General features: G+C 40.2%; 1 protein-coding gene across 1 annotated transcript; it reads right to left on the reverse strand.

The window, feature by feature from the left end:
• Window positions 1–2,613: 2,613 nt before the first annotated feature.
• On the reverse strand, window positions 2,614–22,664 carry LOC132378879 (ornithine decarboxylase antizyme 2-like). Its single transcript, XM_059946147.1, is given in 6 exon segments — window positions 2,614–3,129; window positions 3,414–3,499; window positions 4,768–4,940; window positions 13,539–13,619; window positions 13,621–13,693; window positions 22,456–22,664. Coding segments are annotated over 6 exon segments (648 nt in total). The 5' UTR covers window positions 22,560–22,664; the 3' UTR covers window positions 2,614–2,998.
• Between the last annotated feature and the right edge of the window lie 4,293 nt (window positions 22,665–26,957).

The raw sequence follows: 26,957 nt of genomic DNA on the forward strand, positions 1-26,957 counted from the left end.
AATTCTTTTCACTTTTTATTTTTGATATGTTTCTGCTACTGTTAGAGCACGTAATCTACATTCTGGCGGAGTGATCTCGAGTTGATTTGGCACTTTGCCATCTCCGGGAGTGTTCCACGAGACTGCGACCAAAGTGTGTGGCATGGAGGCCAGGAAGCCAGAAGATGGGGCACGAGCACATGATCAACTCCATCTCTCTCTGATCAAACCGCTGAGGAAGATAGAAATCATTGAGGCGGGTGCAGAAAGCAAACAGGTGTTTTAGTGGCATTTACCAGTGGAGGTGTTTCTATGTGGCGGTGTCTCACTCTCTGCTCCTGAGAGAAAGTTCTTGCGTTCACATGATCTCTTTATCCCCCTTCTTAGTGAAACATACTTGTCCTGTACTTAGTATATTTGTCTTTAAACATCCTCCTCATGTCTGATGTAGATTTGCCCCAAAACAGCTGTTCTAAATTAGCTGTCCTTAGCTCCTGCCTATTGTTTTCCAATTTAATATTCTCCTACAAGGTCCAAACTTAATCCTTATCAAAAACTAAAATGAAACACAAGGCAATGTAATCAGTGTTCCTTCACTGCTCTACTGAAAGGTCAGTCACCCGACCCAGTTCATTAAATAACACCAAGTCTAGTATAGATTCTCCTCTTGCTGGATGATCAGCATAAAGAGTCCTCTTGGATGCACCTAACAAATTTTGCCATCTACAACTCCTGGTCTTAATCTATATTAGGGAAGTTCTTGAAGTCACTCACTTCAACAACCCTATTGGTTTTACAACTTTCCCTAAAGTGCCTGAAAATTTGCTCTACAAAATAGGTAACTTTTGAGAAGTCTGCAACATAACCCCATCAGAATAATTGCACCTTTCTTACTTTTGAGTTCTACTATATAGGCTTAGTGGATGAGCCTTCCATTATTTCCCTCTGAGAGTATGTTTGATATTGTTCCTGATTAAAAATGCAACCACATCCCCACTACCTCCTTCTCAATCATTTCAAGAACATTAAAACCCTGGAAAATTAAGTATCCATTCTTTTCCCTCTTTCAACCAAATCGCTGTTATGGCCTTATTTTAGTTCCATGTTCATCATCCTTATTCCCAATACTCATAGCATTAAAATACAGACTTCAAACCCTCTGTCCCATTGTGTCTTTTACCTGGCCCGTCTATTATTACTGGTCGTGGCATCTACCTTCCTCTCAATCCCTCCTGGTGTTCTGGTGTACAATCCCCTGCCAAACTAGTTTAAGCCCTCCCGAGTAGCACTAGTGCACTTTCCAGCCAAGATAATTGTTCCCTTCCAGTTAAGGTCCCTCTTGGACAAGTCAATCCTGCCCAAGAAGAGGTTCTAATGATCCCTCAACCCCTGCCCTAGTTTGTCAGCCATTCATTAATCTATTTTATCTCTCCATTCCTATCCTAACTAGTGTATTTTACTGGGAGTAATCCAGAGATTCCCAAGGTTGTCATAGCCACGGGTGCTAGTGAGGATAAGCTCCCGCTACCTATAAAATGCTCCAAATGGTGTGCATCTCCAATAGCCTCTGACAACCAAGTCCAACTCTTGTCCTTCACGTGTGGCTAAGCTACGAGGCCCAGTGGAACTGCTTCTACTGACAAGGGGAAAAGGCAGACCACTGGTGCCGCAAACCAGTTGCTTCGGGTAGTTGGGGCTCGTCAGCCTTGGGCAGCAGTCCATCTAGGAGAAGGAAGATTCTGATTTTAAACCTCTGCTGCCTTGCAGCCATACCCACCCATGGGGAAGGCTTCGTGAGTAAACCCCAAGGAAGAAATCCGGAGCCGGGGTCCCTAAGGCAGTTTGAGGCCATTTACAACTTCAGTCTGGCAACCTTTACAATGATACTGGTGCCAAGCTGTATCAGCATTTGCCCTTGGACTACATCAGTGGTGTCGAAAGGGGGAACCTGCTCTAAGAGCAATAGCCGGTTCTTCAAATCTTCCCACCCAGCTTGTGCTCTGGAGAGCTATGATCCCCTGGGATTGATAGCTACCTACTACTAATCCAGATTACTACCTTTGAGGTCCTACTTCTCAGCCTCTTTCACAATTCCCTATGCCCACTGCGCAGTACAGTCTTAAAAAGAAACAACACTTCACATTTAGGCCTTTTAATTTCACATTTACACTCTGAACAATGGATTTCCTTATTTTTCAGTTTTTCCTCATTAGGAGGTAAATGAGAAAGCTAGAGCTTTGCACAAATTACAAGTGGCTGCAAATGTCAAGATTTTCAGATTTGCAAAATCATTTGTCAAATCACTCTAACGTAGTAGTCAATTAAGTGCGATATAAATTGAGTTTATTTTTAATACTGTTAGCAATTTGCATAGACCAGAAATAGCAATTGTTGTGCTAGTCATGTAAAATTGATATTTGAAAAAAGAAAATGCAAGACAAGATCGACCCACTAGAAAATATTTTGTGAAGAAACTATAAATGCCCAAATATTGAACACTATAAATTCCTGATTAGGGGGGCAAGTCAACATCAAATGGTAGATTTTGATAAATTCCCAAATGAAAACAGCTATGAATGGGCCTTGTACAGAACCCAACCATGCATAAAAGAAAATCAATACATCATGCAAAGGTAAATTTGAAATATTTTATTTAAACAGCTTTCAAGAAGGTACATAAAAACACAGTATGTGAAAGGAATGCACAGGCTTTCAATGATTTCTGTAAACAGCAATGACAAATTGTCACACAGTTCAAGAAACAAAAGACAAAAAAATCTTGACAAAGTTGTAATTTGAGACAATTACTGCTCAGTATCAATCCATGAAGCTGAATTCAGCCCAGGCTGCCTAAAGAACATCTAGGCAAGATGATCAAATTTTGCTTACGCAAAAGACAACAAAAATTTGCACCTTTTACAGGCTGTAGCTATGGGTATTACACAGCGTTTATACTAAGGACTACCCTCTCCCAAATGAGCTACATCATAAAGGAAGGAAAAGAAAACACAGTATGTGGTCACTCCTCCTCAGATAATGACTGATCAATGGAGTACACCATGAACAAGACACCAGGCCGAGCTGGAACTGAGGGATGGCCTGGTCTCACAATCTCAAAGCCCATGAAGCTGAATGTCCTCAAAAGAATAGCTGTGAAGAGAAAAGAATCCAATGCTTTAATTTGTTATTCCTAGAGAATACAAATCTTGCAAGAACTAAACACTTGTAAATTGAGACACTACATGGAATTCAAGATGTTGGCATGCATTCACTGATAGGAAGCATCTAATCACCACCAATTTCCTTTGCTATTACATTCTATTCTTCACCAAGTCAATATTCAACCTAGCCTTTAGGAAAAAAGACTGAAAAACTGTTTGGCTTGATGACATTTCTTCAGTGTTTATTATTACAGAAATATAGAAAGCCCTTACCTCGATCTTCTCTGTTTTTGTAGAAGTAGACAAATACGTACTCCACCTTCAGCTTCTCCTCAGCAAATTCTAACAGCACAGTTAACCTGGCCAAAATAAAACAAGTCTAAAGGAACTAGAAAGTTTTAACCTATCCTATCAATAGTCCTATCATAGAAACAGAACCTTTGCCCATGCAGACTGCTGACCATTTACACATTTTCTACATTAATCCCAGTTTATTTTTATTCTCTCAATGTCCCATAATCTACTACTTACCTATGCAACTAAGCCCTAGCACAATCATGCAGCAGTTCTATCTCAAAGACAGAAAGTATATCAAAGAATGTGTAAATTATACAACCTTGAAATTTGTCTGCTTACAGACAGCCCTAAAGCAAGAAACCCGAAAGAAACCAATAATAAAAATAGATCAACACCCAACGAGCAGAGAAAGACAAAAAACAAATCATGCAAACAAAGAAGCAAGCAACAGCATTCCGAAACAAATTGTGTCCTTAGATCTGAATCCCCGGAATGTCATGGAGAAGGCCCAAAGCCTCAGTGCTACCCTATTACTCCTGTTTTCATTACAACCAAGTTAAATGAAGTAACCTTAAGCTTATAGTACAAAAGGTCAAAATGTCCCATAATGCACTAAAGAACTAGACAAACTCCATTTTGTATTTCAAAGAATTGCACTTTACGTTTTGTTCAGGGGCTGAATGGAAATGAGTGAGTCTTGCCAACTACATTTAACTTAACAGCCAAAGAATGAGAAACTAACAAAACACACAATGGAAAAGAAATACTGGGTTAATTTTAGTACTATTTGAGCAAGATCGTAATTTAAAATCAGCTAGAATATTTCTTGATTCATGGTGTTTTTTTAAATGGATACCCAAGGTAGCACTGTTAAATAAAGCACACTCAGTGGATAGCATTAATTGCATCAGTGGAAAGAGCACTGGAGAATGAAATTTAAGATAGAACCTGAAGTCGGAGACAACCATTTGGAAGCACCAAATGTAGGCTAATATAATTTAAAGCCTAAATTTTAGGAATGCAAGCAAATACAATGGCAAATTCACTAAAGGACGATAGTCAACAGAAGCCTCAAGCTTTTTACAATATTCACTTCCCAAATCACCCTGCTGCAATAAGTATCTAAGAGACCATTTCATTTTATTGCAAAGAGAAATCTACGAGTTCCTTCTTAATACTAAAACTGATTGTATTAGCCAATCTCCTCCTCTCAGGCTACCCTGAAGCAAGGTGAAAAATTGTTAATTTGAATGCTTAATCTGAATAAATACTTTTATATGGCTCAATACAAACAAGGACATGAAAACATAACAGGTTTCAAACCACTCACCCTTCCTTGCTTCCTTCTGCCAAAATACCATCAGGGATCTCCAGAAAGAGACTATTATTGGAGAAAACTGCACTCCATTTAGAGATCTTAGATTCTGTCAACTTGTACTGAAAGAGGATAATATGCTGTTTTCCATTTGCTGGTAGTTCTTGCGTTACGGTTAGCTTCTCATCCTACAAATAAGAAAGGCACCAATTGAGGAAAAGTACTCTGCACACATTTCCACATTAAGAAAAACAGGCAAGATGTAGGAAATAACTACTGAGTCGTGACAGCATAATTACTCAGTCTTTTAGCATTTTTAACTAAATAATAGAACAGTACAGCACAAGAACAGACCCTTTGGCCCACAATGTTGTGCCAAATTAGTAATCAAATGGCTAACTAAACTAATATCCACTACCCACACAATATCCAAATCCTTCTATTTTCCTCTCATTCATGAGCTATCTAAATGTCTCATAAACAACCCTAATGCGTCTGCCTCTACCACCACAACAAACTTACCCCTCACATCTAATTTCAAATTATACCCTCATACCTTAAATGCATGCTCTCTGGGAAAAGATACTCTTATCTATGCCTATCAATCTTATAAGCCTTTATCAGATCTCCCCTTAGCCTCTGCCACTACAGAGAAAACAATCCAAGTTTGTCCAATGTCTTATTTTAGCACATGCTCTCTAATCTAGGCACCATCCTGGTAAACCTCTTCTGCACCCACTCCAAAGCCACAACATCCTTCCTATAATAGGGTGACCAGAACTGCATACAATACTCCAGATGTGGCCGAACAGGAGTTTTATAAAGCTGCAACACAACTTCCTGACTCTTTAACTCAAAGCCTCAACTATTAAAGGCAAGCATGCTATTTGCTCTCCTAATCACCATATCAACCTATATAGTCACCTTCTGGGAGTTGTGAGCGTCTACTCCAAGATCCCTCCACTCATCAACAGAGTTAAGCATCTTTCCTTTAAGTCTACTGTCCCTTTACGTTTGACCTGCTAAGATGCAACACTTCATATTTGGCTGGGTTAAACTCCATCTGCCATTTCTCTGCCACTGATCAACCCCACTGTATTCTTTTCCAGTCTTTTATGCTATCCACAATGCCACCAATTTTCATACTGTCAGCAAACTTACTAATGCACGCTTCTATATTTTCATCCAGGTCATTTATATACATCACGAACAGCTGAGGTCCCAGTACAGATCCCTGCAGAACACTCAGCACAAATAGAGGCACAAAATATGAAAACCTTACAAGGATTCTTCCACTAGAATTGCAGGTGATTGCTATAAGTACTAATAATATGACATTAACAGTCCTTTCGTGTCCATTCATAATCTCCGGACGGGTTACATCTTAATAGGCGGGGGACCAGCATTCTGGCAGACAGGTTTGCCACTGCAACATGGATGTGTTTAAACTAAGTAGTGGGAGGGAGGGGATGAACTGGAAATTTAACGATGGAGTTAAAGGGAAAGTGAAAATAAGAAAAGTTAAAAAGGACAACAGAATCAATGGAGTAGAAAGTTCAAGAGATCATACAGTATGGCCAAGTGAAATAGGAATTGATACGAAAGGAGAGGGGAGTACCAAATTAAAAGTATTATATATGAATGCACTAAGTATAAGGAATAAATGATGAGCTTGAGGCTCAGTTGGAAATTGGCAAGTACAATGTTGTGGGAATAACTGAGACATGGCTTCAAGCAGACAGGGCCTGGGAAATGAATATTCAAGGATATACATCTTATCGAAAGGACAGACTGACTGGCAGAGGGGGTGGGGTGGCTCTGTTGGTGAGGAATGATATTCAGTCCCTTGCGAGGGGGGGACATAGAATCAGTATGGATAGAACTGAGAAATTCTAAGGGTAGAAAGACCCTAATGGGAGTTATCTACAGGCCCCCAAACAGCAGTTTGGATGTAGGGTGTAAGTTGAATGAATAGTTAAAATTGGCATGTCGGTAATGATACAGTTGTCATGGGGGATTTCAACATGCAGGTAGACTGGGAGAATCAGAATGGTAATGGACTCCAAAAAAGGGAGTTTGTGGAGTGCCTCCGAGATGGATTCTTAGAACAGCTTGTACTGGAGCCTACCAGGGAGAAGGCAATTCTAGATTTAGTGTTGTGCAATGAACCGGATTTGATCAGGGACCGCGAGGTAAAGGAACCATAAGGAGATAGTGATCATATAATGATATGTTTTAACCTACAATTTGAAAAGGAGAAGGGAAAATCGGATGTGTCAGTATTACAGTTGAACAAAGGGAACTATGGAGCTATGAGGGAGGAGCTTGCCAAAGTTCAATGGAACAATACCCTAGCAGGGAAGACAGTGGAACAACAATAGCAGTTATTTCTGGGAATAATGCAGAAGGTGCAGAATCGGTTCATTCCAAAGAGGAAGAAAGATCCTAAAGAGAGTAAGGGGCGGCCGTGGCTGACGAGGGAAGTCAAGGGCAGAATAAAAATAAAAGAGTAGTAAACATAGCAAAGATAAGTGGGAAACCGGAGGACTGGGAAGCTTTTAAAGAGCAACAGAAGGTAACAAAAAAGGCAGTAAGTCAAGAAAAAAATGAGGTACTGTGGCGACCCACTTCCTAGCACACTCGAACCGGCTCACAAATAGCCAGCGCACCGGCACAAAGGCCAGTCCCAAAAAGGCACCAGGTCTGCTTCACCAACAAAGGGAAAAGCCTGTGCGGGATTGTGAGTACGTGCCCCCTACAGCATCCGCACCCGAGGAGGGCGGGATCAGGGAGGCTTTAAAGCAAGGCTGTGAAGTTCGAATAAAATCTTCTTTAACTGCAGTTTACCGGCTCCGTGTCATTATTTTAGCGCTGTGTGTAGCACACCGCTAGAGTACGAAGGTAAACTAGCCAAGAATATAAAGGAGGATAGTAAAAGCTTCTTTAGGTATGTGAATAGCAAAAAAATAGTTAAGACCAAAATTGGGCCATTGAAGACAGAAATGGGTGAATTTATTATGGGGAACAAGAAAATGGCAGATGAGTTGAACAGGTACTTTGGACCTGTCTTCACTAGGGAAGACACAAACATTCTCCCAGATGTAATATAGTGGCCAAAGGAACTAGGGTAAAGGATGAACTGAAGGAAATTTATATTAGGCAAGAAACGGTGTTGGATAGACTGTTGAGTCTGAAGGCTGTTAAGTCCCCGGGACCTGATGGTCTGCATCCCAGGGTCCTTAAAGAGGTGGCTCTAGAAATCGTGGACGCATTGGTAATCATTTTCCAATGTTCTATAGATTCAGGAACAGTTCCTGTTGATTGGAGGGTGGTTAATGTTGTCCCACTTTTCAAGAAAGGAGGGAGAGAGAAAACAGGGAATTATAGACCGGTTAGCCTGACATCAGTGGTGGAAAAGATGCTGGAGTCAATTATAAAAGAGGAAATTACGACACATTTGGATAGCAGTAGAAGGATCAATCTGAGTCAGCATGGATTTATTAAGGGAAAATCATGCTTGACTAATCTTCTGGAATTTTTTTGAGGATGTAACTATGATAATGGACAAGGGAGAGCCAGTGGATGTAGTGTACCTGGACTTCCAGAAAGCTTTTGATAAAGTCCCACATAGGAGATTAGTGGGCAAAATTAGGGCACATGGTATTGGGGGCAGAATACTGACATGGATTGAAAATTGGCTGGCTGACAGGAAACAAAGAGTAGCGATTAATGGGTCCTTTTCTGAATGGCAGGCTGTGACCAGTGGGGTACCGCAAGGTTCGGTGCTGGTGACTGCAGCTGTTTACAATATACATTAATGATTTAGATGAAGGAATTAAAAGTAACATTAGCAAATTTGCTGATGACACAAAGCTGGGTGGCAGTGTGAAATGTCAGGAGGATGTTATGAGAATGCAGGGTGACTTGGACAGGTTGGGTGAGTGGGCAAATGTACGGCAGATGCAGTTTAATGTGGATAAATGTGAGGTTATTCACTTTGGTGTTGGGAAAAGGGGAAGTACAACGAAATCTAGGTGTCCTTGTACATCAGTCAATGAAAGCAAGCATGCAGGTACAGCAGGCAGTGAAGAAAGCTAATGGCATGCTGGCTTTTATAACAAGAGGAATTGAGTATAGGAGTAAAGAGGTCCTTCTGCAGCTGTACAGGGCCCTGGTGAGACCCCACCTGGAGTATTGTGTGCAGTTTTGGTCTCCAAATTTGAGGAAGGACATTCTTGCTATTGAGGGAGTGTGGCGTAGGTTCACAAGGTTAATTCGCGGAATAGCGGGACTGTCATATGCTGAAAGATTGGAGCGACTGGGCTTGTATACACTGGAATTTAGAAGGATGAGAGGGGATCTGATTGAAACATTTAAGATTATTAAGGGATTGGACACACTGGAGGCAGGAAGGAAGCATGTTCCCGCTGATGGATGAGTCCAGAACTAGAGGCCACAGTTTAAGAATAAGGGGTAGGCCATTTAGAACAGAGATGCGGAAAAACTTTTTCACCCAGAGAGTGGTGGATATGTGGAATGCTCTGCTCCAGAAGGCAGTGGAGGTCAAGTCTCTGGATGTATTCAAGAGAGAGTTAGATAGAGCTCTTATAGATAGTGGGGTCGCGGGATATGGGAAACGGGGTACTGATTGTGTATGATCAGCCATGATCACAGTGAATGGCGGTGCTGGCTAGAAGGGCCGAATGGCCTACTCTTGCACCTACTGTCTATTGTCCACAACATACACTGCTAGGCTATTTCTCTCTGGCATTCCACTTCAAAAGTATGTTAATCTTTCTCTCCCTCAATGTATAACGTCAGCTTCCCTCCCAATTCACTGCTGCAGGCTGGGTGTCAAACTGCTCCATATCCGGGATCAAATTCACAAAATGATAAGAACCATTGCATCTAACAAGATTACCATGCATTTATGAACTGAAATAATTCATTTGGGAAATTGTGGGGCAATTGTCTATATAAAGTCTGAAAATCAGGAGCATACTTTCAATTCAGTGGCTCAGCCTTTTTTTATAAACTGCAGGCAAGCACTGGATTGGTCACCATAGCAACAAACTTCAAAGTCACAACAAATCAGAACAATGACAATTTCTAAGTGATAACATGAAGAGCTTAACAATAATATGAGTTAATGGCGATGAAGAGTCAACAATACTGGTAATGTGGCATTATCAATAATCTTAAGAGATATGTGGCAGCATTTTGACCATAGGAGTTCAATTTTGCCGCATTTTTAATGACAAGAAAAAGTTTGTGAATCCTTTGCAATTACCTGGCTTCCTCCATTAATTAACTCATAAAATGTGATCAGATCTTCATCCAAGGCACTATCGACAAATAATGTGCCAAACGAGTAACAAACCATTGCATTTCTCATCAATACTGAGTACATCATTTAAACAAGTATGTGAATCTCTGGGGCATTGCCTTCTACAAAATTCAGGTGTTCTAATCAATGAGATGAGATTGGAGGTGTGGGTTGTGGATGTGCTCTGCCCTACAAAAAAGTCAAAGTTTATTGACAGAGCCTGCTCTTCTTGAGGAAGATCTCAATGCCTCGATCAAAACAAATTTCAGAAGACCTCAGAAGAATTATGGAGATACATGAAGCTAGAAAAGGCTACAAAAGCATTTCTAAAGACCTGAGTGTTCATCTGTCCACAGTAAGAGCATTTGTCTACAAATGGAGGATATTCAGTACTGTTGCTGTCCTCTCCCTAGGAGTGTGTGTCCTGCAAAGATCACAGCAAGAGCACAACATGCAATGCTGAAGGAGGTGAAAAAGAACCCAGTGATAACAGCAAAAGATCTGCAAAAATCTCTGGAACTTGAAGTCTCTAATCATGTGTCCACTATAAAGTAAACAGTGAACAAGAATGGTGTTCATGGACATCACAGAGGGAACCACCGCTCTCCAAAAATAACAATTACTGTACATCTCAAGTTTGCAAAAGACTACCTAGATGTCCAACAACACTTCTGGGACAATGTTCTGTGGATAGATGAGACAAAAATTGAACTTTTAGGCAGAAATGCACAACGCTCTGTTGCAGGAAAAAAGGGACTGCACACCAAAACCTCATCTCAACTGTGAAGGGTGGTGGAAGGGGCATCATGGTTTGGGGCTATTTTGCTGCCTCAAAACCTGGCAGCTTGAGGGAACCATGAATTCAAAAATTTATCAAGATATTTTATAGGAGAATGCCAATCTCAAGCTGAATACAAGCTGGATGATGCAACAAGACAACAATCTGAAACACAAGAGCAAATCAATAACAGAATGGTTTAAAAAGAAAATTCATGTTTTGGAATAGCCAAGTCCAAAACCTTAACCCAATTGAGATGCTGTGTCATCACCCGAAGGGGGCTGTTCATGCAAGGTATCCCAGAAATATTCTTTCTTTTTCAATTTTTTTTATTGATTTTCATATATACATATAAAAAAACATAACATAATAATGAGTAAATTATGAATACAATAGACTTGAAGTCACGTTGATAATAAGATAACAATATCCTATTAAACATCAGCAGAAAAAAATACCTTAATCAATCAAGTCCATATTATATATGAAAAAAAACAAAAATAACCATTAAAAGAAAAAATTAGAAAATATGTGAAAAAAGTATATATTAAGAAAAATAAAACACTAAACTAAACTAACATGGGCAATAGTAATAGCTTACAAATATATGATAGTGTCAAAAAAACTCCAGAACTCCATACCTGAACATGAATAAGCAGAAAGAAGGTCTGGAAAAGGCCAAATTAATTCATATGAAAATGTCGAATAAACGGTCTCCAAGTTTCTTCAAATTTAATTGATGAGTCAAAAATAGTGCTTCTAATTTTTTCCAGGCTCAGATAAGAAATAAGAAATTTCCAGGCTCAGATAAGAAATTTAAAATTGTACATAGAGCTCATATGTCTAAAGATAAACTTGCTCGATTCTATTCTCATATTAACCCTCAATGTGACAGATGTCATTCAGAAGTGGCCTCATTGACCCATATGTTTTGGTTATGTCCCACTTTACATAACTATTGGAAGGACATATTTACTATTTCCTCAATTTGGAATATAGATTTACAACCTCATTTTATTACTGCAATTTTTGGCATACCAAATGAAGATGGTAATCAGTTTTCCCCTTCAATCAGACGAATGATTGCTTTTGTAACATTAATAGCCAGAAGGTCTATATTACAAAACTGGAAAGAAGTAAATCCTCCTACCACGTTTCAGTGGCTTTCTCAAACTATTTCGTATCCCAGAAATATTGATGAACTGAAACAGGTTTTTTTTAAATGGAGGAATGGTCTAAAATTTCTCCTTGCTGCTCTGCAAGTTTGATCAGCAGTTACAGGAAACATTTGGTTGACGTTATTGCTGTTAAAGGAAGTTCAACCAGTTTATTAAACACAAGGGTTTACATAATTTTTCCAGCCTGGACTGTGAATGACTAAACAGTATTCAATAAAGACATGAGAAGTACAGTTGTTTTGTGTAATTAAATTGCGTTTGTCTTTTAATGACTTAGATGTAGATCAGACCACTTTTTATGAGTAAAAAATGCAGAAAGCCAGTAATTGCAAAAGAATTTCCAAAGTTTGTCTGGCAACTGTATATTACAGCCTTAATGTTGAGAGAAAATAGCAATGGATAATATTAATATAGAACATGCTAATTATGGAAGCTACACACTAGAGCTACCAAGAATAGGTGGTGGAGGGACTCATTGCAGTTGAGGAGGCCGACAGCCAAGCCACATTTTCAATACACAAACAAGAAAAAAATCGGCAGATACTGGAAATCAAAACACACAAAATGCTGTAGTCCTGATGATGGGTCTCAGCCCAAAACATCAACTGTTTACTCTTTTCCATAGGTGCTGTCTGGCCTGCTGAGTTCCTCAAGTATTTTGCGTGTATCACACTGTCAATAAAAACACTTGCATGCCAGTTTTCAAGCTTACCAGACTACTAGGTTTCAATACTAAAGTTGTCCTTGCACCATTGTTTTTGGCATTTAATTATTGCTTTCCTACATACTAAATCTTACCCTTTTCTTTCCTCTTTTTGCTTTGTGTAGTTAAACTGCTTGAACCTTAACACCTTCAAATCTAAAAAGATTCACCATTAACTCCTCATTAATGCTGAGACTTGTTAATTCTATGGATTTTAACTTAGAATTTCAATATTCATTGCATTTTACTTGTATTGTGCAAGACCACTACAATGTCCAGCACCGCAAAATTTAAGAACAAAATCTTTTGGGTCTAAGAATGCTCAAGAGCATGGGTATAGATTTTTTTTAAACCTTCACTATTAGCATTCAGCTTTAAATTTCCATTGCATCATAGCCAAATTCACAGCTGGTTTACACTTCAGAAATTTTAGTTTGATAACCTTTGCTACATGATAACTTCAATTGTAAAATGACACTGGACCATAATAAACTCGAAGTCTGATATCTTTGAGTAGTGCCATATTGTACAATTCATGCTCCATGATACAGGAGCAGCTCGCCAAAATGCTGCAACTTTAATTAATGTACCCCCAGGCTCTACTGGCTCTATTATTATTACCACTTGTCAGAACACGGTACAATCCACCTATTAACTGTTTTCAATTACAACACAATTCACCTATTAGCTGTTTTCAAGTAGAGAAACACCCACACTGGCCGTGTCTTTGAATCACACTCCAGTTTTTGTACCAGAGCAACAACTTGATTTTTTAATCTTATATAGAAAAACTATACAAACCGCATGCAAGAGAGCTGCAAGAGTGTGATCCCTTCCGTTCCCTCGCCCACCCGGGATCTTCACTGATGGGTGAGGGGCATCAGGAGCACCACAGAGGCCCTGGACCGAGGTGCCTGCAGTATTGTTGCTGAGAGGTACCACACAAAGGAATATTACTGCAAAAAAGAACACAAAAGCAGTGTTAAGCAAATGTATTTCAAGAAGAGCTAGATACCAACAGAACTAATAATGTTAGGATAGAAAACCAGCTTCACACAAGCTTTCTGACCAACTCATTTCAAACAAATTTCATCTTTGCATTTTAAAAAGAACATGCATTCCCTACTGAGTCACTTGCTCATATACGGCAAACTTACATAATTTTTAACTTCAGTTAGCCAGGTTATGAATCAACATCTGACATGTCCAATCTTTGAAAAGGCCAGATGCCCACTATATGCCAAATTTGCACCTTAAGTTAGTTGGCATTAAGAGATTTTATAAAAAGGAAAATCTTTAATTGCCAAGAAATAGAGACTGTTCACTCATCCACAATGAAGTCCCCTTAACATTGTCAGCTGTGGGATAATGGATTGCAAAATTATTTACAAGGGCTAGGACAAGGAAGTTATGCAAAACATGTTTTTCATGGTATCTCAGTACATGGCATTAATAACCAATTTACTGCTTTGGCTGCAGGCAACACTTCCTTTCCTACTCAGCAGCACTGATCTATGTTGCAAAATAGACTTCAATCATGCTTTCAGGTCAGAAATACATTTTAACATTTAAATTATCTTCTTCCCTTTCCCCAACCAAAATGGCACCAAAAGTCCACTACATTTCATAATTAAAACACTGCTTTTTAAAAAAAAATACCCTTTAGCTATTGGTTAAAAAAAAGCTTTCTGAAACTGATCAGATATTTACTGATCAAGGAGTAATAAATTTGTCATTTATTAGACTAACTCACATGACACTTTTGAGATACAAATACTGCTAAACAAATAAATGCAACATCTGGTTTACACAAACACAACAATAAATGAAAATTGAGATTAACAACTATTTGCTTTTTGCCAGAATTGAAGAATTTTCTAACCAAAATTTCTCATTGCAACTAACTTTTAGAAATTAAAGATCGCATACATACACATGATTTGCCTTAACCCTGACAGTTCAAAACATGGAAATGTAGCCAATAACTGAATTCCCAGGGGGTACAAGATACTTGGAGTCTTTCAATAGTCAAGTAAATTCACTCTGGTTGTCTCCCAAAACACTCATTATGTATGGACTGTGCACAATTCAAGCATTTATAGCCTGGGGATGACATGGATGGGTCTTGATCGATCAGTTATCATGGAAGTGTTGAAACTTCACAGAAAACATCCTACAAATAACCAAGAACCAAGGATACTGTACAAAGAAATTAGCATTAAAATACTGAAGTTAATGAAGTTGGTGGCTATAGATAGTGGATTCTTTAGTCATCTAAAATTCTATGGATTCTACAAGTTTCTGATGACTAACAATAGCAAATGTGATACCATGCTTCTGACCTGTAAACATTAAAGTTAGGAAAACGATAGAACTTATATTAATGAATGTAGTATCAAGATTCAAAGAAAAAAAGAGAAAATATGTATTTATAAAAGGGAAACCAAGTTTGATCTACTGGAGTTTTGAGGTTAACTCTACTGAAGTAGATAGGGAACAAATGGATGTGGTAAATTTTCTACTTCCTGAAGACTTTTGGCAAGGTTCCAGGCAGTGGAGCTTCAAACAAAGTATGTGGAATTTGGGGTGGGTGTGTTTAAAGTAACCAGTGTGGGCTGAGAGTTTGTTACCAGGTAAAGCCGGAGCATGCAGCAGAGCTTCCTGGCTTGACAGGTTGTGACTAGTTTGGTATCACAGGAATCAAATCAGTCTTTGGGCCACAACTATACACAACAGATGTCAATTATATGCATACATGAGGTTTAGGAAGCAAGGATCAGATGAGTCTATTGAGGAATATAGGGTAGCAAGAAAGGAGCTTAAGAAAGGGCTGACGGGACTAAATGCAACATTTCCAAGTTTGCTAATAATACAAAATTAAGCAAAATAATTGAGCAATGATAGGGATCGCAAGGAAGCTTCAAGGGAGTACAGACAAGCTTGTGAGTTGCAAACTTGGAAAATTGTATGGAAAAATGTAGAATTATCCTTACTATCCATGTCAGTAGATAAAATAATTGTTTTTGGGTCTGGAGAGATTAATGGCTGATGTTCAAAAGATTAAGTGTTCTTGTACATGTCAGTGGGAACTACAACGAGGTGCAGGAAGCAATCAGGATGACAGGATTCCTCATTGCTTGAGGATTGAATAAAAGTACATTAATTACACAAGGCATTGGTATGGCCATACCTAGAATACTACACATTGTTGGTCCTTGCCCAAAAAAAACAGTACACTTGGAAGAGGGAGAGAATTTATAATATTCCTAATTTGCTCCCCCCTTGCACTTGATCATTCAGCTACACAGTAGGTACAATTTAGTAGCCAATTAAACTGCCCAAAATGCAGGTCTTTCAGAAAAAAACCTGGAGCACCAAGAAGCCCATGTGGTCACAAGCAGGCCAACCACTTCATTACAAAAAAGGCAGGTGGCTTAAAAAACCACACAAAATCAGAATACGTGCAACAATAAAGGAATTGGTCGATATGATAAGACAATGGCACAGAAGGCAGTATTCATACAAGAGGATGGAATGTGGGTGATCAAAGAAGCAGATCCCACCTTCTTACTCTTCTTCCTTTTCGTTTTTACTGCAGTCTTTAAGGGTCTTAACCCAAAGTATTTCCCATAGATGCTGCCTGGACTGGTGAATTCCTCCAACACTTTGTTTGTATTGCTTGGATTTCCAGCATCTGCAGATTTTCTTTATTTTGCAAATATATCTCGTAACTATTTCCTAAACTTTACCAGAGAGGTAAAGAAATAGAATCACAGAGGATAGGAAAATTTTTAATTGGGGAAGGGCAAATTATGAGGATATAAGACCAAAACTTGCAGGTGTGAATTGGGATGATGTTTTTGCAGGGAAATGTACTATGGTCGATGTTTAGGGATCTCTTGCAGGATGTTAGGGATAAATTTGTCATGGTGAGGAAGATAAAGAATGGCAAGGTGAAGGAACCATGGGTGATAAGTGAGGTGGAGAATCTAGTCAAGTGGAAGAAGGCAGCATACATGAGGTTTAGGAAGCAAGGATCAGATGTGTCTACTGAGGAATATAGGGTAGCAAGAAAGGAGCTTAAGAAGGGGCTGAGGAGAGCAAAAAGGGGGCATGGGAAGGCCTTGGTGAGCAGGGTAAAGGAAAACCCCAAGGCATTCTTCAATTATGTGAAGAACAAAAGGTTGAAGGAGTAAAGATAGGACCAATTAGAGATAAAGGTGGGAAGATGTGCCTGGAGGCTGCGGAAGTGAGTGAGGTCCTCAATGAATACTTCTCTTCGGTATTCACCAATGAAAGGGAACTTGATGACAGTGAGGACAATATGAGTGAGGTTGATGTTCTGAAGCATGTTGATATTAAAGGAGAAGAGATGTTGGAATTGTAAAAATCCATTAGGACAGATAAGTCCCCGGGGCCTGACGGAATATTCCCCAGGCTGCTCCACGAGGCGAAGAAATTGATTGCTGAGCCTCTGGCTAGGATCTTTATGTCCTCACAGTCCACAGGAATAGTACTGGAGGATTGGAGGGAGGCAAATGTTGTCCTCTTGTTCAAAAAAGGTAGTAGAATAGTCCGGGTAATTATAGACCAGTGAGCTTTACGTCCGTGGTGGGAAAGCTGTTGGATAAGATTCTTAGAGATAGAATCTATGGGCATTTAGAGAATCATGGTCTGATCAGGGACAGTCAGCATGGCTTTGTGAAGGGCAGATTGTGTCTAACAAGCCTGATAAAGAGTTCTTTGAGGAGGTGACCAGGCATATAGATGAGGGTAGTGCAGTGGATATGATCTACATGGATTTTAGCAAGGCAGTTGACAACATTCCACATGGTAGACTTATTCAGAAAGTCAGAAGGCATGGGATCCAAGGAAGTTTGGCCAGGTGGATTCAGAATTGGCTTGCCTGCAGAAAGCAGAAGGTCATGGTGGAGGGAGTACATTCGGATTGGAAGGTTGTGACTAGTGGTGTCCCACAAGGATCGGTTCAGGGACCTGTACTTTTCGTGATTTTTATTAACGACCTGGATGTGGGGGTAGGAGAGTGGGTTGGCAAGTTTGCAGACGACACAAAGGTTGGTGGTGTTGTTAAGGATTGTTGGAGATTGCAGAGAGACATTGATAGGATGCAGCAGTGGGCTGAGAAGTGGCAGACCAAGTTCAACCCCGAGTAGTGTGAGGTGGTACACTTTGGAAGGACAAACTCCAAGGCAGAGTACAAAGTAAATAGCAGGTTACTTGGGAATGTGGAGGAGCAGAGGGACCTGGGAGTACATGTCCACAGATCTCTGAAAGTTGCCTCACAGGTAGATAGGGTAGTTAAGAAAGCTTATGGAGTGTTAGCTTTCATAAGTCTTGGGATAGAGTTTAAGAGTCACGGGTAATGATGCAGCTCTATAAAACTCTGGTTAGGCCACACCTGGAGTACTGTGTCCAGTTCTGGCCGCCTCACTATAGGAAGGATGTGGAAGCATTGGAAAGGGTACAGACGAGATTTACCAGAATGCTGCCTGGTTTAGAGAGATGCATTATGAGAGGAGACATGATAGAGGTACACAAGATATTAAGAGGAATAGATAGAGTGACAGCGCCTCTTCCCCAGGGCACCACTGCTCAATACAAGAGGACATGGCTTTAAGGTAAGGGGTGGAAAGTTCAAGGGGGATATTTGAGGAAGGCTTTTTACTCTGGTTGGTGTGTGGAATGCAGTGCCTGAGTCAGTGGTGGAGGCAGATACACTAGTGAAATTTAAGAGACTACTAGACAGATATATGGAGAAATTTAAGGTGGAGTATTATATGGAATGCAGGGTTTAAGGGTCGGCACATTGTACTGTGCTGTACTGTTTTGTTCTATGTTCTAGTAAACCTATTTACAAGTTTAAATTCTTTTTTTTAAAGTGTGCATTGTGTACAACTGAACTCTTTGGTAACACCACAGAATACAAAGATGATTGGAATATCACAGGCATCTCTACAAGCTCCACCTTTACTTCCCCTCAGCAAACCAGAGTGCCCGACCCTGACCTTGTGACTCCTTTAAATACAAAAGGCCATTCTTTTATCTGTCAAATTTTAACCCATTCAGGTTAAAATTATAAATATACTGTAACTGCATTTGACAGATCATGCACTGACAAGACACTAGTTTTGTGCTGTTGTGATTTCATCACAATGTTACTTCACACAGTGCAAAGTACCATTGAGATAAAATAGCCATTAAAAAAATTGAGGATTATTGGTTTCTATTATTCAAAAAACTGTACGACAACCTCAGATAAGAGCAAAGGGAAATGAGTAGCATAAGCAACCATAAATGCAGTACCATCATTAGTACAAAAATTAGCTTTGGGTGAAGACCAATCCACTAATTTCAGAACAATACAGAAGCACCCAAGGGAGCTGTCCTAGCAACTAATCAGCTGCTTCATCAAATTACTCAAATCAGAACTAGAGCTGTTCAGCATTCAATTACATTCACATGGGCAAAAAGTTTGAAGGGTAGCATCTTTGAGTTACCCATGTTTATAAAACAGAAGCTGTCATAATTGTTTTAATTGTTCCCCAATTAAAAATTTTTAATAGGAGAAGGGCAAATTACGAGGCTATAAGACCAAAACTTGCAGGTGTGAATTGGGATAATGTTTTTGCAGGGAAATGTACTATGGACACATGGTCGATGTTTAGGGATCTCTTGCAGGATGTTAGGGATAAATTTGTCATGGTGAGGAAGATAAAGAATGGCAAGGTGAAGGAACCATGGGTGATAAGTGAGGTGGAGAATCTAGTCAAGTGGAAGAAGGCAGCATACATGAGGTTTAGGAAGCAAGGATCAGATGTGTCTACTGAGGAATATAGGGTAGCAAGAAAGGAGCTTAAGAAGGGGCTGAGGAGAGCAAAAAGGGGGCATGGGAAGGCCTTGGTGAGCAGGGTAAAGGAAAACCCCAAGGCATTCTTCAATTATGTGAAGAACAAAAGGTTGAAGGAGTAAAGATAGGACCAATTAGAGATAAAGGTGGGAAGATGTGCCTGGAGGCTGCGGAAGTGAGTGAGGTCCTCAATGAATACTTCTCTTCTGTATTCACCAATGAGAGGGAACTTGATGACAGTGAGGACAATATGAGTGAGGTTGATGTTCTGAAGCATGTTGATATTAAAGAAGAGATGTTGGAATTGTAAAAATCCATTAGGACAGATAAGTCCCCGGGGCCTTATCATCTAGCGTGGGGTATAGATCAAGGCAAGGCCATTGATTTAACCAAGTAAGAAAGCTTTATAGAATACACTGCAATTGGACTGCACTTCAACAAAAAGTTAAACGTTTATACAAAACGATATACTTGACTGATACATAAAGAAACTATAATGAAAAATAGACTGATGCTGCTGAATGGCTCTATTCCAATTTTGTTGTACTTTATGAATGTCACTAAATGCAAACTGGTAGTTATTGCTGCCAAGATCTGGAAATCATCTTGTATAATACCCATGCATTGACCATTAGGTAAAAATGTGAGAATGAGTGTAAATGATTGAACTCAAAATGTAACCAAGCAAAATTAAGGATTTCTATTTTAAAAAGGAATTGACAATACAAATTAACAAACAACACTCATACCTTTTGCTGAGATTAGCACACATTAATCTCAGACCTCAGCCTGGGTAGGTATTTATTTGGAGGTATACAAAGCACAAAGAACTTCAATTATGCTACTTATATGATCACAACTTTGAAGGAAATCCACCTAGGAACGCAATGTACATAGAAGATTACAACAGGATTAATGTGATCTCAGCATTGGAAGGAAGATTTACAAGTTTTACCTGAATAGAAAGTCAGTGACTATGACAAACTTCAGAACTTGCATGGAATGTACATGCAAATATTTACAGTAACTGAACAAAAATACATAATCAAAATGTTTACTCTTGCATGGCTTGTGTGACTTAATTATATCCCTTGAACCTAACTCAAATTTGAAATAAATGCATTTAACTGCAACCTAACATGTACAGTGCTCTCAATCAATAATTAGGAAGTACTGTTTGGCCAATGAATAAAGTCACAACTTAGATTAGTTCATGAATACAAGTTAAGATTGTTCCAAAACTATCACACTGCAAATCACCCACGTAGTAAGGTACAAGCTTGCTTCATGGAAGGGAATCTACCATCTTTTCTGGCAATTGTCATTAACAGGATTGATTTGAGTATCATTGCTGAAACTCCATGAAAAATGTATATTTTTGCCAAATTAGAAATCTTAGAAAACAACATGTAGGGAATGTAGCATTGTTTTGCTTGGATTTCCAGCATCTGCAAATGTTCTTTTGTTTACGCAGGGAATCCTTCAGCTTTTAGAAGTTCCAGTCATGAGGACTATTAATTTCTGACAAAAACTCAAGTAGCTCTCAAAATCAAGCTGCAATACAATTTTAATAACAGTATTTTCCAAAGAAATGGCAGGTAAAGTTAAAAATAAAGTCAAATTATTTGCTCCAATTTTGCACAAGCCATCTAAACAATTTAACTACATTGTGAGGCTTAAACTTTCAATCACAAACTTCTATTTCAAATTATTGCTGCAAACCAGATGCTTCGTGGCATCAATAAAATGTGAATATTTTGAAGTGTATATGTGAATATACACTTGTAAATGATCCTCTGATCTTCAGCATTAATGGGCAAAATTACACAAGAAAACACCAATATAATTGAACTTTTACGTGGAAGCTATACATTTTTTATATTTTAAAAGGAAAAGGGGAATATTTAAAATGTGTAAGGTTCCATCATCCAAGGCTGAAGAAATCAGATCAAATATCACCTGTTGACCTGATTTTGTTGAACTTGAGTCTTTAACATAATGATTTATTCAAATGAGAATAACAGCTTCAATATATATGTCCCTCCAGCTTGTAGATCAACTTTAGTATCTTTGGATGTTACCTGTCTGCCTATTCAGTATCCAATTCAGGCAACACCAGGGGATCACTGATCCCATGAGTCTCACTTTTTATGTGCTGTTTTAACAGCAATACCCATTTCCATTAATTTTAAAATAGTTGTTGATAGCAGAATGAAATGCAGAAGGAATTTATGCAGCTATTTATTCAGTTTAGAGTGTATCTTTAGAGCCCTTACTTAAAATAGATCCATTTCATTTTCAGGTTCATGATAGACTTGCTTTGTATTCCAAACATTCTCTGATCTTTCATTTTCCATCTCTCAACTTGCCAATTTTTTGAATATAGATTTCAAGATAAACAACTGCTTTGCATAGCATTCTTCTGGCATCAAACGGATGAGAACAGATAACGTGCATAACAAGGCAGTAAACACTTGTTACTAAGGAACATTTAATAGCTATATATGATTCGCAATTTTTTAAATAAGCCACCACAACAGAACCCGCCATTGAGGAACAACCGTCCGTCATAAGCCAGAACTTTGTCAACAGCTCGCTACCCAGAAATGCCCAATGCAATGCAAATACACACAGTAAACACGTAGCCAGCAATCCCTGGTCCAGCCCTCCTTTCAACCCACCGCTTCCCTCACCAACTACCCCGCCCTCCTCCCATCTGCCCCGGCATCACCTCCTCCCCCACCCTCCTTTCCGCCATCACCCCGGGCGATCCCCTCCTTAGCTCTCTCACCCACCCCATCTCCTTCTTCGACCCCCATTTTCCCCTCTCCGGTGACACCCCCCCCTCACCTCTCTTGGGCGTTTATCATCCTGATCGACGTCGTTGAGTTCTGTCCTCTTTCTTTACCGAAGTAGTGACTGTTGAGTATCCGTTCCACGGAGCTTCTCACCATCCGGCCGCAAACTGAACCCGCCCCCAGGGTTATGTCGGCTTGCTGTGTCGGCCCTGCCTGCCCATCCACACTGATCCCCTTCCAGAACCTTCAGCGGCCGCATCGCCGGCTCCCGCCGCTTATATACCCGCGCGGGGCATCATGGGCGACCAACCGAAAAAATTAAACAACCATCCGATTATTTCAACTCATCCTTTACCCAGAAAGAATATTTTCCTTTTCTGTATGTTTTTCATTAATTATCTGTACGCAGTTCTCGCTGCGGTCAGGTACAGTATGTGTTTTGTTTTGCTGATGACGTCAAGACCATTCTCGCGACCTGTTTGATTGACAGGAGGGGGGATGGGCGCATGCGCTTTTTAAAGATACCGAGGTTATTGCTGTCTCGTCTGTGCATCTCAGGCAGAGCTTTTATTATTATTAATAATGATAATGATAAATTGTGGCCATAGCTGTTCAAAAAAGCATCCTTAGTTATATTAGCACTATGCCCACATCCTCGCTCTATCCCGAAATGATTCTCAATCAATGACAGTTTAAGAGCTAAATTCCACAAGGAATTAGAAGTGGAATGTCTTGTACTGTAATCTATTTCGTTTGTCTTTTTCAAAAGAGGAAGGCTGTACGGGAAATTGGTCATTTATTTGTGCTTTACACTCCTTTGCATTCACTAGCACAATTGGATAGGGCGAGTCACAAACAAGCATCACAATTGGATAAGGCGAGTGTTGTTTTTAATGTCATTTGATGAGAAATCTTTACTGTTTATCTACTGTTTTATTTATTTTATTACCAATCCTCTTCATCTATCACATGTTTTAAAATCCTTCAATCCAAGGAGCTGCTGGTGAAGCCGGGCAGCTCAGGCAGTATCTATGGAGCCAAAGGGTTGTTTTGAGTCGAAACCTTGCGCCTAATGCTGCTTGCTTTTTTTTGTTCCAGATTCCAGCATCTCTAGTCTCCTTGTCTCCAAGAGATTGCAGTTCCTTAACATGTGAAACCTTGAAGTTTTGAGAACATTCTGCTGTATTTTTATTTGTTTCGATCAGTTGTTCACAACCTTCTGTTATGCCACGGGCCCTGCCATTAACCGAGAGGTCCGTGGATCCCGGGATGCGAACCCCTGGTTAGATTATACTGCAGCAAAGAGTCATTCAGCGTCGTTACACGGATTTTCTGGGTGGCAGGGTGGACATACGTCTCTACCAAAGCCTCACGTTCCCTCACGGCATCTTTGAGCGAGGTGTAGCACCTGCTTTACATGAAGCCGTAAGAGCCAAATCCTGGTTATGCAACCACTGAAGGCAGGCAGACAGTCTCTGAAGAGTATTGATAATGGCTGGGGTCACCCCTCTTGGAAAGACACTGCCCAGGAGACGGCAACCACAAATCACTTCTGCAGAAAAATTTGCCAAGAACAATCATGGCCGTGGAAAGACCATGATCGCCATGTCATATGACATGGCACAAAACGAAAGAATGAACACATTGTGTCGTTTTTAAGCTGTATTATGATGAATTAGGTCAAGGAATGAAAAGTAACCAGTTTCTCTGGAATCTAGTAAGAGTCAGCATCTTAAGTAAAGCAAGAGGAAGAAGACCAGAATGAAATTTATGTCACGATAATCGGTGAAACATTACTTACTAAATCACCTTTACTTAATAGCTGGCTTTGCAGACGATAATTCACCATTTTACATTGTCAAATTCACTCCTGCCTATGATGTGGGTGGGGAGGGGGGCTCCTTAGTTACTTACTTGCTGCCTATTACACCACTGTCATTCTGGACAACAGTGAAGGTCCTGCATCTCTGGTGGTGTCCAGGTATTCCTTCATCATGTCAGTAGCTTCCACTTCTCCCAATTTCCACTACTGTCAGTCATGCAGGTCCTGGGTGGAGATGCGGGAATCCTGCCACTTTCAAATGTAGGAAGATCCCTCATTGCTGTTTCTGAAACAATTATCTTTTACCAGTCAGAGTTGTTAGTTCTGGACCACGCTTAGTCTGGCCTCTACCCTTTGACCTGTTTGGCATGGGTGACCCTACCTAGAGCCAGAACATAAAACCCTGACCCCAGCCAACCCAGCTCTCTGGGTCACTGAGGCAGACAAGCCTCCAAACCCTGACAATGTGGTGGTCCTCTCGGAGAGCGATGGAGGGGGGCGTGGTTCTTTATAAAACCTACTAATGTCGAAAAGCCTGGGTAGACAGGGACGTCTCCATTAGTAGGTGAGTCGAAGATCCAAGGGCATGGCACCAGTACTAAGGATCGTCCCTTTGAAACCGAGATGAGGAGGAATTTATTTAGCCAGAGGGTGGTGAATCCGTGGAAAGCATTGCCCCAGAATGTGGTGGAGAGCACGTCACTGAGTGTATTTACGGTGGACATTGATAAACTCTTGATTGGTAAGGGGAGGGATAACATTTAGGGGCAGAATGGTGTTATAAATTTATTTATTTTATTATTTATTGAGATACAGTGTGCAGTACGCCCTTCTGGCCCTTCGAGCTGTGCTGTCCAGTGACCACCCCCCCCCCCCCCCACCGATTTAACACAAGCCTAATCACAGGACAATTTACAAAGACCAATTAACCCACCAACCAGTACATCTTTGGACTGTGGGAGGAAACCTGAGCACCCGGAAGAGACTCACGTGGTCATGGGGAGAACGTACAAACTCCTTACAGACCGTAGTGGCAATTGGATCTTGGACACTGGTACTGTAAAGTATTGTGCCAACCACCACACTAATAATCAGCCAAGACTGAATGATAGAACAGACTTGGTGGGCCAAGTGGCCAAATTCTGCTCCTACCTCACGGTCTTATGATCAGCTTCCTTGGGTATACCCTCTCTATTTTTGCTATCCAAAACATTTAAAAATATTCTTCAAAGACACCAAAGGATGGTGTTTCTCTATTAAGAGACATATTTCATGCGCAAGGATACTTTAATTCAGTTGCCTTGCACCTTGTTTGATGCCCAGTTCCAGATAAACAAAAATTCCTTTCTGCTAAATACAGGGAACATGAAAGCAGTGAGGTTTTGACCCCTCTCTCTCTCTGGCACTGTCTGCCTGATCACTACCTTGGTCTTCATATATAAATTCTCATCACCTCTATCACAAAGAATGCCTGCTCTGACCTTCATCCCATTCTTTAACTCCATTCCTCATCTGTCCAAGGGTAGATTTGTACTAAAACCTAACAGGAGGCAAAATCTGTGGAGGCAAAGGGATGGTCAAAATTTGAGTCAAGACCCTGCATCAGGATCGAGAGGTGGAGGGCAGTTAGCTGGTATACAGAGGGGAGAGAGGGGGTTGAGACAGAGGCTCAGAGATGTTAGGTGGAAACAGATCAGGAATAAATAATGAGGAAGATGGAGCTGATGGTGGAGGGGGGGGGGTATAGAAATTGAGGATGATAGGTGATAGGCGGAATCAAATAAGGGAGGGATTATGGGGAGATAGAACCAGCTGGGAGAAGGGTGAAATGTCTTGGGAATGGAAGGGAAGGTGGTGGAGTGGGAGGGTTTGATAATTTGAATTGAGGGAGAGAGAACGAGGGTGGGCTAGTAGAAGTTGGAAAGGGATAGAGGGGGTCGAGTTACCTGCGATTAGAAAATTCAACATTCTTACTATTGCATTGTAGACTACCATATTTCAAAGTTCAAAGTATTTCTTAATCAAAGTACATATATGTCACCATATACAACCCTGAGATTAATTTTCTTGTGGGCATACTTGGTAATAATAATAATAGAATCAATGAAAGACTGCCCATCATGGGTGTTCAACCAGTATACAGAAGACAACAAGTTGTGCAAATACACAAAGAAAGAAAAATAATGATAAATAAATAAGCAACAAATATCAAGAACATGATGTGGGACTCTCAGTATCAGTAACAGTGGTGTTAACTGTTCAGGCTAACAAAATGGCTTCTCTGTAATGCTGAAATGGGTTTCTGTGTCTGGTATGTTTGGGTTATGACTATCGATAAGGGGGAAAATAACCAGTGGAGAACTGTTATACTATCTTGTATGTGTAAGCTGAGCGGGAGTTCGCGGTCTTTTTCGGGAGGAGAGCGAGGAGGACAGACGTGTGAGGAGCTGACAGCAGTTCCAGAGCGACGGATACTGGACAACGGTGGTTCGGACAGTGGCCAAAGGCTCGGAAGGTCGTTGTGGATGGAACCAGAGGCGTGAGCTCCATCATATTAAAAATTATGTGCTCAAACTGGTAAACTTATTTACTTGGAGCCTTTAGATTATCTGTTTCTACTAACCCATCACTAAGAGATAACTATAAAGTTGCAATTATTTACTGGCTTTTGAGTGTATTGTCTGGTATTTGTGTTGCGAGTGTGTATTGGGAGGGGCATTACTACGTACTTA

Source organism: Hypanus sabinus, chromosome 21 (assembly GCF_030144855.1).
Source record: "Hypanus sabinus isolate sHypSab1 chromosome 21, sHypSab1.hap1, whole genome shotgun sequence".
NCBI classification, from domain to species: Eukaryota; Metazoa; Chordata; class Chondrichthyes; order Myliobatiformes; family Dasyatidae; genus Hypanus; species Hypanus sabinus.